This window comes from Choloepus didactylus, chromosome 1 (genome assembly GCF_015220235.1).
Source record: "Choloepus didactylus isolate mChoDid1 chromosome 1, mChoDid1.pri, whole genome shotgun sequence".
Lineage (NCBI taxonomy): Eukaryota > Metazoa > Chordata > Mammalia > Pilosa > Megalonychidae > Choloepus > Choloepus didactylus.
Window position 1 is genome coordinate 78,947,611 of NC_051307.1, and position 14,148 is coordinate 78,961,758.

Consider the following 14,148-nt stretch of genomic DNA (forward strand, 5'->3'; position numbering starts at 1 on the left):
CTGCAACAGCTTTAAATCTCCAGGAACACCTGGGAGTTTTGATTATTAAAGCCACCCTCCCATCCTAACTGCTCAGACACATGCCCACATTCAGGGTGGGCAGCACCAACTACACACGGAAACTTGGTGAACCAATTGGACCCTCACAAGATTCAGACCCCCACTCATCACAAAGACAAAGTTGGGGAGAACTGGCTTGAGGGGAACAGGTGGCTTACAGAAGTCACCTGCTGGTTAGTCAGAGAAAGTATACTCCACCAGTTGTAGATCTGACAAATTAGAGACAATTGTTCTAATAAGTCTACATATCCTAAAAGAACCCTATCAAGATAAGCAAATGCCAAGAGGCCAAAAACAACAGAAAATTTTAAAGCATATGAAGAAACCAGAACCTATGGATAAGCCAAACAAACACCCAAATCAAAAGATCAGAGGAGACACAGTACTTGGAGCAATTAATCAAAGAACTAAAGACAAACAATGAGATCATGGCATAGGATGTAAAGGACATGAGGAAGACCCTAGAAGAGCATAAAGAAGAAAATTCCAAGAGTAAATTAAAAAATAGACGATCTTATGGAAATAAAACAAACTGTCAACCAAATTAGAAAGATTCCAGATAATCACAGTACTAGACTAGAGGAAGCTGAACAGTGAATCAGCAACCTTGAAGAGGACAGAATGGAAAGTGAAAGAACAAAAGAAAGAATGGGGAAAAAATGAAAAAATCGAAATGGACTTCAGGGATATGATGGACAATATAAAACGCCCAAATATAAGAGTCATTGGTGTTCCAGAGGGGAAGAGAAGGGTAAAGGTCTAGGAAGAGCATTTAAAGAAATTGTTGGGGAAAATTTCCCAAATCTTCCAAACAACATTAAGTACACAAATCATAAATGCCCAACGAAGTCCAAACAGAATAAATCCAAATAAACCCACCCCAAGACATATTCTGATCAGATTGACAAATGCTGAAGAGAAGGAGCAAGTTCTGAAAACAGCAAGAGAGAAAGCAGTGACTACTCAGCAGCCACCATGGAGGCGAGAAGGCTGTGGCATGACATATTTAAAATTCTGAAAGAGAAAAACTGCCAACCAAGAATTCTTTATCCAGCAAAGCTCTCCTTCAAATTTGAGGGAGACCTTAAATTTTTCTCAGACAAACAAATGCTGAGAGAATTTTCTAACAAGAGACCTGCCCTACTTGAGATACTAAAGGGAGCCCTACCAACAAAGAAAGGAGAGAGAGAGATGGAGAAAGGTTCAATACTAAAGAGATTCAGTATGGGCATGTTAAAGAACATTAAGAGAGAGAGGGGAAAAATATATCTGATAAACATAAACCAAAGGATAGGATGGCTGATTCAAGAAATGCCTTCACAGCAATAATGTTGAATGTAAATGGATTAAACTCCCCAATTAAAAGATACAGATTGGCAGAATGGATCAAAAAATATGAGCCATCAATATGTTGCATACAAGAGACTCATCGACACAGGGACACAAAGAAATTGAAAGTGAAAGGATGGAAAAAATATTCCATGCAAGCTACAGCCAAAAGAAAGCATGAGTAGCAATACTGATCTCAGATAAAATAGACTTTAAATACAAGGATATTATGAGAGACAAAGAAGGCCATTACATACTAATAAAGGGGACAATTCAACAAGAAGAAATAACAATCATAAATGTTTATGCACCCAATCAAGGTGCCACAAAATACATGAGACAAACATTGGCAAAACTAAAGGAATCAACAGATGTTTCCACAATCATTGTAGGGGACTTCAACACATCACTCTCTCCTACAGACAGATCAACCAGACAGAAGACCAATAAGGAAATTGAAAACCTAAACAATCTGATAAATAAATTGGATTTAACATACATATATAGAACATTACATCCCAAATCACCAGAATACACATTCTTCTCTAGTGCTCACAGAACTTTCTCCAGAATAGATCATATGCTGGGACATAAAACAAGCCTCAATAAATTAAAAAAAAAATTGAAATTATTCAAAGCACATTTTATGATCACAATGGAATAAATTAGAAGTCAATAACCATCAGAGACTTAGAAAATTCACAAATACCTGGAGTTTAAACAACACACTCCTAAACAATCAGTGGGTTAAAGAAGAAGTAGCAAGAGAAACTGTTAAATATATAGAGACAAATGAAAATGAGAACACAACATATCAAAACCTACGGGATGCAGCAAAATTGGTACTGAGCTGGAAATTTATAGCTCTAAATGCATACATTAAAAAGGAAGAAAGAGCTAAAATCAAAGAACTAATGGAGGGACTAAAGAAGCTAGAAAATGAACAGCAAACTAATCCTAAAGCAAGTAGAAGAAAAAAATAACAAGGATTAAAGCAGAAATAAATTACATAGAGAACAAAAAAACAATAGAGAAAATAAATAACACCAAAAGTTCGTTCTTGGAGAAGATTAACAGGATTGACTAGCTAGACCGACAAAATTAAAAAGAGAGAAGACCCAAATAAACAAAATAATGAATGAGAGAGGCGACATTACTGTGGATCCTGAAGAAATTTAAAAAATTATAAAAGGATACTATGAACAACTGTATGCCAACAAACTAGATAATGTAGAGGAAACAATTTCCTGGAAACACATGAACAACCTAGACTGACCAGAGAAGAAACAGAAGACCTCAACCAACCAATCACAAGCAAAGAGATCCAATCAGTCATCAAAAAGCTTCTTATAAATAAATGCCCAGGGCCAGATGGCTTCACAGAGGAATTCTACCAAACTTTCCAAAAAGAACTGACACCAATCTTACTTAAACTCTTTCAAAACATTGAAGAAAAAAAAATGGAACACTACCTAACACAATTTTATGAAGCTAACATCACTCTAATACCAAAACCAGGCAAAGATGCTACAAGAAAGGAAAACTACAGGCCAATCTCCCTAATGAAAATAGATGCAAAAATTCTCAACAAAATACTTGCAAATCGAATCCAAAGACACATTAAAAAAATCATATACCATGACCAAGTGGAGTTCATTTCAGGCATGCAAGGATGGTTCAACATAAGAAAATCAATCAGTGGATTACAACACACTAACAAAAGAGAAAAATCAAATGATCATCTCAGTAGATGCTGAAAAAGCATTTGACAAAATCCAACATCCCTTCTTGATAAAAACACTTCAAAAGGTAGGAATTGAAGGAAACTTCCTCAATATGATAAAGAGCATTTATGAAAAACCCACAGCCAGCATGGTACTCAATGGCAAGAGACTGAAAGCCTTCCCTCTAAAATCAGGAATGAGACAAGGATGCCCACTGTCACCACTGTTATTCAACATTGTGCTAGAAGTGCTAGCCAGGGCAATCCAGCAAGACAAAGAAATAAAAGGCATCCAAATTGGAAAGGAAGAAGTGAAACTGTCATTATTTGCAGATGATACGATCTTATATCTGGAAAACCCTGAGAAATCGACGGCACAGTTACTAGAGCTAATTAACAAATTTAGCAAAGTAGCGGGATACAAGATTAATGCACATAAGTCAGTAATGTTCCTATACACTAGAAATGACTGACGTGAAGAGACACCCAAGAAAAAGATACCATTTTCAATAGCAACTAAAAAAATCAAGTACCTAGGGATAAACTTCACCAAAGATGTAAAAGACCTATACAAAGAAAACTATATAACTCTGCTAAAAGAAATAGAAAGGGACCTAAAAAGATGGAAAAATATTCCATGTTCATGGATAGGAAGCCTAGTTGTCATTAAGATGTCAATTCTACCCAAAATCATCTACAGATTCAATGCAATCCCAATCAAAATTCCAACAACCTACTTTGCAGACTTGGAAAAGCTAGTTATCAAATTTATTTGGAAAGGGAAGATGCCTCGAATTGCTAAAAACACTCTAAAAAAGAAAACGAAGCAGGATACTTACACTCTCTGACTTTGAAGCTTATTATAAAGCCACAGTAGTCAAAACAGCATGGTACTGGCATAAAGATAGACAAATTGATCAATGGAGTCAAATTGAGAATTCAGAGATAGACTCCCATATCTATGGCCGACTGATCTTTGATAAGGCCCCCAAAGTCACTGAACTGGGACATAACAGTCTTTTCAACAAATGGGGCTGGGAGAGTTGGATATCCATATCCAAAAGAATGAAAGAGGACCCCTACCTCACATCCTACATAAAAATTAACTCAAAATGCATTAAAAATCTCAACATAAAAGACAGTACCATAAAATTCCTAGAAGATAATGTAGGAAAACATCTTCAAGACCTTGTATTAGGCAGATAGACTCCCATATCTATGGCCGACTGATCTTTGATAAGGCCCCCAAAGTCACTGAACTGGGACATAACAGTCTTTTCAACAAATGGGGCTGGGAGAGTTGGATATCCATATCCAAAAGAATGAAAGAGGACCCCTACCTCACATCCTACATAAAAATTAACTCAAAATGCATTAAAAATCTCAACATAAAAGACAGTACCATAAAACTCCTAGAAGATAATGTAGGAAAACATCTTCAAGACCTTGTATTAGGCAGTCCCTTCCTAGACCTTACACCCAAAGCACAAGCAACAAAAGAAAAAATAGATAAATGGGAACTCCTCAAACTTAGAGTTTCTGTACCTCAAAGGAATTTGTCAAAAAGGTGAAGAGGCAGCCAACTCAATGGGAAAAAATTTTTGGAAACCACGTGTCTGACAAAAGACTGATATCTTGCATATATAAAGAAATCCTACAACTCAATGACAATAGTACAGACAGCCCAATTATAAAATGGGCAAAAGATATGAAAAGATAGTTCTCTGAAGAGGAAATATGGATGGCCAAAAAACACATGAAAAAATGTTCAGTTTCACTAGCTATTAGAGAGATGCAAATTAAGACCAGGAGATACCATTTCACACCAATTAGAATGGCTGTCATTAAACAAACAGGAAACTACAAATGCTGGAGAGGATGTGCAGAAACTGGAACTCTTATTCATTGTTGGTGGGACTGTATAATGGTTCAGCCACTCTAGAAGACAGTCTGGCAGTTCCTTAGAAAACTAGATATAGAGTTACCCTTCAATCCAGCAATCGCACTTCTTGGTATATACCCGGGGGGTTTGAAAGTAGTGACACGAACATATATCTGCATGCCAACGTTCATAGCAGCATTATTCACAATTGCCAAGAGATGGAAACAACCCAAATGTCCTTCAACAGATGAGTGGATAAATCAAATGTGGTATACACACATAATGGAATACTACCTGGCAGTAAGAAGGAACGATGTCATGAAACATATGACGAATGAACCTGGAAGACATAATGCTGAGTGAAATAAGCTAGGTACAAAAAGAGAAATACTATATGCTACCACTAATGTGAATATTGAAAAATGTAGAATAAATGGTTTATAATGCAGAATGTAGGGGACCTAGCGATAGATAGCAATTAGTGAAGGGGGAAGGATAACCTAATAAGAACAGATAAGTTATTGTGGGTAAATTTAACATTCTGGGAATGCTCAGGAATGACTATGATTTAATTTCTGGTGGGTATGGTAGGAACAAGTTCACAGAAATGTTGTTATCTTAGGTTATCTGTTTTTCTTATTCCTTTGCTGGGTTATAGTCTGTATATTTTCTTGGGGTAGAGTAGGAACATGTTGGAAGTAACATAGTTATTTTAGGTTAGTTGTTTTTTCTTACTCCTTTGTTTTGGTTTGCTTGAAATGTTTTTTTATTGTATGTTTTTTTTTTAAATTTTTGATACAGTTAATAGTTAATTTTAAAAAAATGAAAAAAAAGGATACATGCAACAACATGGATGAACCTTGACAATATCATGTAGACTGAAATAAGCCAGAAATAAAAAGATAACCACTGAATGATCTCATTTACATGAATACCTAGAATATGCAAATTCATAGAGATAGAAAGTAGACCACAGGTTAACAGGGGTTGGGGGTGGGGCAAGATAGAGAATTAATGCTTAATGTGTGCAGAGTTTCTTTTTGCGGTGAAGAAGAAGTTTTGATAATGGATGGTGGTGATGGTAACACAACATTATTAATGTAATTAATACCACTAAATTGCATGCTTGGAAGTAATTAAAATGGAAACTTTTTTATTTAAAATGAAAGCACAGCTAAAATAGTGCTTGCAAGAAAATTTATAGCTTTCAATATAAGAAGATAAGTCTAAAATCAATGACGTAAGGTTCCACCTCAAACTAGGAAAAGAAGAGCAAAGAAAACCCAAAGTAAATAGAAGGAAAGAAATAATTAAAGTAAGAGCAGGAATCAATGAAATAAAAAGCAAACTAATACGAGAAAATTAAAAGGCCAAAATGTTATTCTTTGAAATTATCAACAAAGTTGATAAAACCCAAGCTAGATCAATAAACAAAAAGAAACACAATATCAATCACCAATATCAGGAATGAAATAGATCCTACAGGGCTATATCAACAAATTTGAGAATTTAGAAGAGAAAATTCCATGAGAGATTCAAACTTCCAAAGCTTATTCAAGAAGGAAAGACAACCTCAATCAAGGAAATTGAATTCCTAATTAAAATTTAAATTCCTGATACCATACATAGGATTAGAACCTGAAAATTCAAGTTTCCACTAAGGTATTCCATTAAGATACCTAACACCATAATGCCGAGTCAGAAGACCAGCCTTCAGTTAAAAATCCTAATTAAAAAATTCCCCATTTTCTATTTGCAGTTTCTTAAATCCTTTCACATATTCAACTTAATCTCCAAATGACTCACAATTATCACTTTAATGGGTGAAAAAAAAAACAAGGCTCTTAAAGATCAAGCATATCTAAGTGGTAGATCCAGGATTTAAAACTATAGTCCAGCTCTCTTTCCATACACTCTATTAGAAAATTCCATTGAAAACTTAGATCTCCTGGGAGAGAAAAGGATTAGATTTGCAAAACAGCCCATCTCACCACAGAGATGACAGTAACTTCTATGTGCCAGGAGTTAGAGATAAAATAATGATTAAAACACAAGTATGCTCTTAAGGAGATTGAGCTTTAAGATTAGTAAAAGAATTAAACAAGTAAACCAATTCTGTTTTATAAATTCAGATATGCCCTCTTCAAAAATTATTTTAACTATTTTTAATAAGAAGAGACATAAGTATATATTATAACCTTCACTTACATTTTGACCCAGATTTAGAAGACTTCTGAGACTGTCTTCCAGAGGTACTCTTTGATTTATCTGATTTCTCCCCATTCATGTCATGATTATCTGGTTCCTTCATTTCCTCTATAAAGGCAAAATTGAGACAGAAAAAGACTTAATGCTGTAAAATCTTTAACAGATTTTTTTCCCCAAATAAATCCACAAGCACCCAGCACTATGTGTGTTGTTAATTCTGTTTGCACAGTACCAGAGATGATTTCAAACAACAAGAGGGAATTCTGCAAAACAGCAAAATGTAGTCACAAGTTCCTTTTTCCAGGCATACTTGTCATTGTGGGGCTCCCTAGTTTTCCAGAGGCCTATGGTGAAACACAACTCCTATATCTGTCTTTTCCTCAAACATTTCGTTTACTAAAATTAACCCTTTGCCATCCTTCCTTCCATCTCCCCTCTCCATCTATCAAATTCCCACTATCAGATTCCTCTAGTATTCCTGATTAATTGCAATTTAAAAATGTTTGTTGAGTTGCACCTACTTGGTAGCAAGCCTTATGTGTGTTATGAACTAGATTAATGATACTGACAAGAGAAATATGGTCTCTACCTTTTTGGTGCCTGTCTTTTAGCATGAACGACAGACATTAAACGAGCAATTAAAATACAGTGAGTGTTACAAAAAGGAAGGAATAGGATACCATGAGCATGTCTAGCAAGAGACCATGTCTGGGGCTAGGGAAGAGGTATTTGAGACATGGGTGATGAGTGGGAATTGACCAGGCATAGAATGGGAAGGAGTTTTTAGGCAGAGGGAACATCAGAGACAGTTGCATATTTGGAGAACTGACAGCAGTCTACTGCTAGAGTGGGAAAGTGAAATGGATGCTGAAGAGGAGGCAGGACCTGTAAGCTTTGTTAAAGAGTTTAGACTTTATTTCTAAAGCAATTGAAAGCTGTTGAAGGCTTTTTAAGAAGGGAGTGGACACAACAGGTTTTCTCTGCCCTTTCTCTATATTTCAGCTCTTCATGTATTTGCAAACACCCACTATATCTTTCTTTTAAGTCTTTACTTCTCCATGCTAAACATTCCATGTATCTTCCTCTGTGGTGTGGCTGGCAAGCAGCATAGAACAGCAGTTCTACTTAGAAATAGATCAGTGTTTGAATCACAGTTTTGCCATATGACTTGCTAATTAAACTTACATCAAGTCCTCAATTTAAAATGAGAATGAAGAAATAAACAACTTATAAAGTAGCTATGAGGATTAATTAAACCAGTGTATTACTATACCTTCCTGACCTCTGAAGATAAACTAGCATGCCAAAAGCAGATATGACGTACACCATACAATCAATGAAGAGTGCAGTATGACTGTTTCCTCCCTCCAATGGGACACCGGATTTCATTCCATTTATTGTCTTTGGCAGTGACATCATAATGATGCTTTCTCCTGATTTGGGAGACTATAGTATATCCAAATGTTTTTCCTATAAACTATTATCAAGACAGATATGCCCTAACATGATAATCATGTATTAAATTTTGTCTTCAGTACTTTGGAGCCATTGTTCTGGGCTACCAAGACAATTTTTTCCCTTTTAAAAAGTGTGTGTTTAGTTGCTGTAGGTTCCTTCCTCCCTCCCCTCCCTCCTTCCCTCCCATCCCTCTCTCCATTTCTCTCTCTCTCGTCTTTTTTTTTTAAACTGATTGTAGAATAAATGTCCATTAGGGTTGGGAGTGGTGATGGTGGTTAGGAATCAAACAATAGAAAAATTTTAGTAACAAAATATTATAAAATCCAAATTCTATCATCTAATACATTTCCTATTCCTTCCCATTTTGAACACACAGCCTTGCTTTCTATGTCTATAGTGAGTCACTGATTAAAAGAAAAAAAAAAAAAAGAATTGTACAAGGCACTGCTAATTATTGCAGCTTGGTTGGAGATTACCATACAGTTTGGATAAAATTGTTCAGATAGTTACAAATATACCTAAATGCCATCTTCTCCTTTGCTTTCAAGAGTCTTCAAAATTTAATTCAATTCAATTCTTAAAACTATTGCACATACGTATATGCAAATAGTATTATGCCAGGTACTGCAGAAAATAAAAAGATCAGAAATACACAGCCCCTGACCTTAAATAGTTTACAATCTAGGAAGAAGAAATCAACAATTCTCTTTCAATATAGTCTCAAAATATAGTTCTCTTCTAAATCACTGATTCAGATCCATCTGAAGTTGGCCAGAGCTACAATGATCTGATATTTATGACTGAAGTGGTAACTATAAAGGTTTTCTTGATAAAATCAACATTTAAGAAACTGGAAGAGAACTACTCTCTAACTGCTATATGCAGGCCCTGAACGTGGAGGAAAGGTGGTTACTGGGTTTGTCAACAAAATTGAACTGATATTCTACTGTTACTAACCAGTTGAGAACTAAACGGGAATTTTTAGTCTGCAACTTTCAATAACATTTCATTCTATATATAGGTATTTAGTTTTCTATTGCTATCATACAAATTACCACAAAGTTAGTGGCTTAAAATAATACTCATTATTATCTCACAGTTACTATGGGTCAGAAGTCTGGGCAAAGTGTGGCTCAGCTGGTTCTCTGCCTAGATTCTCACAAGGTCAAAATCAAGATGTCAGCAGGACTGCATTCTTTTCTGGAGGTTCTGGTTTTGTACAGTGTGGAAGAAAATACTGGAACCCAAGGAATCTGCCCTAGCAATATTCTGAACTAGCAATACTGGACAATAAATACTGGGATCTGTTCTTAGTTTTTTGGGGGGTCATAAGGGTTTATCTTCTTATAAGTTAGCAGTTTAATTGGTGAGGTGCAATAAGGTTTTGGATTTTTATAACGAAGAGATCAGGGATTGGAAAGTTGCATTGTAAACTGGTGAGAAAAGTATGGGCTTTGGAGCAGAGAGACTTGGTTTCACATTCCAGCTGTGCCAAGAAATGTTCTTTAACCTGTTAGTCCTTTGATTTGTAGAATGGGGGTAATCAGAGTAGTTTTAAGTATTAAATAAGACCTTTTATAGACTTAGTTCTCAACTCTAGCTGCACTCTAGAAGCACTTGGAAAATTTTTAAACATACCACTATTAGGACATCAGGGTCTTACCCCCAGAAATTCTAATTGGAATTGGTTTAATAGGAAATGGGAATGTCAATATTTTTTAAGAGCACCCCAGTCATTCTTTTGTGCACCAGGGTTAAAAACTGTGGGTTTATATTAAGCACCTAGTAGGACTCCAAAATAATTGTTTTTACTGTTTTTACTAGATATTCTTTTAATACAGTTGACTCATTTCATATGATCATGGAAATCCAGGGCTGAAAGAGGTCTTAGTTATTTCAGTTTCCTAGGCTGCTCTAGCAAATACCATGAAATGGGTTGGCTTAAACAATGGGAATTTATTCAATTACAGTTTTGAGGCCAGAAAAATGTCCAAATCAAGGCATCATCAAGGCCATGCTTTCTTCCCGAAGACTGACTGCTGGTGATTCTTGGCTCCTCTGTCATATGGCAAGTCACATGGCAGCATCTGCTGTTCTCTCCCTTCTCCTCTGGGTTTCACTGATTTCAGCTTCTTGCTTCCATGGCTTTCTGTGTGTCTGGGTTTATTTTCTTATAAAGGACTCCAGTAACAGGATTAAAACCCAACCTAAGGAGAGACACACCTTAACTGAAGCAATCTCATCAATAGGTCCTATTCCCAACGGGTTTATAACCACAGGAGTGGATTAGATTTAAAAAATTTTTTCTGGGGTACATACAGCTTCACACCACCACAGTTGTGTTCTAATCAGCTAACCAATAGAGGTCACATATCTACAATATCTAGCCTAGTACCAGAGAAAGGCAGACTAGTGTACTGATTAGACTGAGTGAGCATTTGAGCTACAGATTCAGACCAAAAGGGTTTAACTCCTCCTTCTTCCTCTTGCTAATTGTGAGATATTAAATAAGTACTTAATTTCTCCATGTCTTAGTATTTTTCATCTGCAAAATGCAATACTTACTTTATAAGCCTGTTTTGAGATCTCAATGAGTTAATATAGTGAGGTTTAAGAACGGGGTCTGGCACAAAATAGGTACTTGATATAAAATGCTTGAATGGAAGAATGTATAGCGAATTCCTGAATAAGTGAATAAATAAATGAACACTTTTAGAGATGATCAATCATCTTCAGTTTAAACATTTCATTGGGGAATGAGCCCACTCCATTGCTGCTCAGCTCTACTTTTGCTGAAATCTGCCTCCCTGAAATTTGGATCTACTTGGCCATTTTTTCTTCTGGGAACACACAGAACAAGTTTTTCTGTGTACTGTAGTCACACAAATAACTGTAGCTGGCTCTCATTTCTCCCCAGATCTTCTCTTTTCCCATATGAAGAATCCCAAGTCTTTCAATTGTTCTTCAATTACATAGTTTCAAGTCTTTTTATCATCCTGATAGCTTAAGTAGTTAATTCTCAATGCATAATACATACCTTCCAATTTTGCATCGTCATTGTAGGATCTGGATACTTTCCAGAAGAAAGGGACTATCATTTCTCTTCTCAGGGGTGTTGTACTTCATTTAAGGCAGCCTAAGATTACATTTTCTTTCTTTTTTTGGGGGGGGGGGTACCATATACTGACTCATCACAATCAATTTGTAACAAACTAGAATCACTAAACTTTGTGTTTTCTTAACCATGTCCTATCTTTATGCAACTCAACTACTAGGTCTGGAGTCTAATTTGCAGGACTATCTTAAATCTCATTTCACTAAATTTATCTCATTGGTCCAACCTATGGCTAACTCTGGTAACTAACTCATTAGGTAGACTGCCCAGTTGGAGTGAACTGTAAAGGAAAAAGAAAATCATAATCCACAGTAATACAGAGGGTTATGTTGCCCGAAGAAGGCAGAGTGCACCCCAAAGTCATATTACCCTGATTAATTCACCAGAGTCCAGGGTCTGGTCTTGACCTTCACATGTCCAGATACTCAGTCTCAGTAGTGTTTGAGAGCTGGTCATGTTAAGACCCACAAGAGACTGATATATAAAACAGACTCTCAGTTTTTAATCTGCAATGTGAAATATAGTTGCTGAGAGAATAATAATAACTCATGTTTACTGAATGTTTACCACATGTCAAATAGTTCTAGGAATTCTATACATATTATCTCATATATATTTTTCAAAACAATCCTGTGAAGTAAGTACTATTATTACCATAATTTTACAGATAAGAAAGCAGCACAATTACTCTCTGAATCCCTCCCCCATCATCCAACTCATGCAATTGGTTTCCAAGTTCTGTTATCAATATCCTGTTATTAAGCCTTTCAAATTCATTCTTTCCCTTCTGTGCCCACTGTCATCACCCCAGTTCTGGTTCTCATTGTGTCTCACCCCTACTATTACAACAGTCTCTCTCCCGTCTTTAATTTTATCTCTACTCTGCTTCTTGTGTTTTCTGAAAACAGCTTTTAATGTGTCACTGTTCTTGTTTAAAAATCTTTAATGGCTTCTTATTTCCAGAGAATAAAAGCTCAGTTTCCTTGGCATAGCACAAAGATTTCATCACAGGACCTTGATCATTTCCCGTCACTCTTTCCCCATTCCCTCACTATCCCCTTCTCCTCCTTAAAATGTCTTTGCAGTGGTCATCCTGAACAACTCACCATCGCCAGGATACGCTGAGTAGTTTTATGCCGCTATATGTTTGCCTGTTCACGAAACATTTACTGAGTACCTATTTTGTGTGCTCTACATGTGCTTTACTTGCATTATTCTATTTGCTTGTAACAAGAACCTCATGATGTAAGCATTACAACATCTTCCTTTTTAGAGATGAGGAAACTGAGGTACAGAGTGATCAACTTGTCGAGTGTCACATACCGAAGTGTGGGGCGGGTGGCTTATTTAACCCCACAGCCCAGACTTCCCCACCAGACTCCCTGCTTCTGGATTAGTTCGGTCTAACTCGTATGCCTGCTGTGTCCGGCTATCTTCGGCCCCGGCCAAATTATGAGCTCCTTGAGACCAGAAACTGTGCCCACTTTGTACCCACAGTGTCTAGCTCCACGCCTGTGTATGCTCGTCGGTCTAAATTTTGTTGAACTGAACTGAACTGTAGGGAGTACGAAGATACATGGACCAGCAAACCAAGCCTGGAGAACACTGGTGCGGCGTAAGAAAAGTCCAAGAGGGGCTCACCGCTGTCTCTGTCTTGCTACTAGATTTTAAGACGGAAGTTGTGGGAGCTGTCGGACCGCTGCGTTTTAAACTTACCTTAAGCATTGACCGCCACCCTGCTTTCCTACTTACTGCATCTGCCGGAGGCCTCCGTTTACTGCGGTAACCACGGCAACGCCACTCCACCTCCCTGAGGGCGGAAGGGAATGCGCATGCGCCACAGGGAGCGCATGGTCTTTGGGGAGATTCGTCCGCGGTGCAACTGCGAACCTCAGCATGGCCAGTCTCTGTTCCGGACGTTCGCCGGCATTTATTCGCGTTCAAAGCCAAACAGAAAAACCCAACATTTTACTTGTTTATTATACGCTAAAGAATGTTGATAAATGACTCCTGAATATTTTCGAAGACACCTGCCCTATAATACAAAATGACCCTGTGTTGTTTTACCTCCGATTTTAAGAATCCTGGGTAACGGTGGGAAACTTGATAGCTTCAATAAAAAAGATGTATAGCGGTTTTTAAAAAATTCTTATTTCAGTTGGCTTTTAAGAGTAAATAACGTTTAATGTCCTGGGCTCCTTGGTTGCAGGATGCTGAGGACTGACAAAGTATAGGCCTAGCTTGACAGATTTCTAGGTTTATAGGTTTGTTCTTCAACGGCTCTGTGGTACAATGTTCGTACTGATTTCTTAAGCACCTAAATTAATGCTGTTGGTTACAAAACACTGTTTAAAAATACATAAAGAACTCGTA

The 14,148-nt window shown here is 36.9% G+C and overlaps 1 protein-coding gene across 6 annotated transcripts in view; it reads right to left on the bottom strand.

Moving 5' to 3' along the window:
- Positions 1-13,543, bottom strand: part of CFAP44 (cilia and flagella associated protein 44) — a 210,886-nt gene extending 197,343 nt beyond the window's left edge. For 5 of the 6 annotated variants that reach the window (XR_005216774.1, XR_005216779.1, XM_037835565.1 and 2 more), the window contains exons 1-2: positions 13,492-13,543; positions 7,203-7,310 (exon numbers count right to left, since the gene is read on the bottom strand). Coding sequence is in view for 4 of the 6 variants with exons in the window: in XM_037835565.1 (XP_037691493.1) it covers positions 7,203-7,305 (103 nt within the window). In the remaining 2 variants the exon portion in view is untranslated. Of the gene's footprint in view, positions 1-7,202; positions 7,311-10,628; positions 10,682-13,491 lie in introns of those variants that run through there. The other variant, XM_037835563.1, reaches the window with a different exon arrangement.
- Positions 13,544-14,148: the final 605 nt, after the last annotated feature.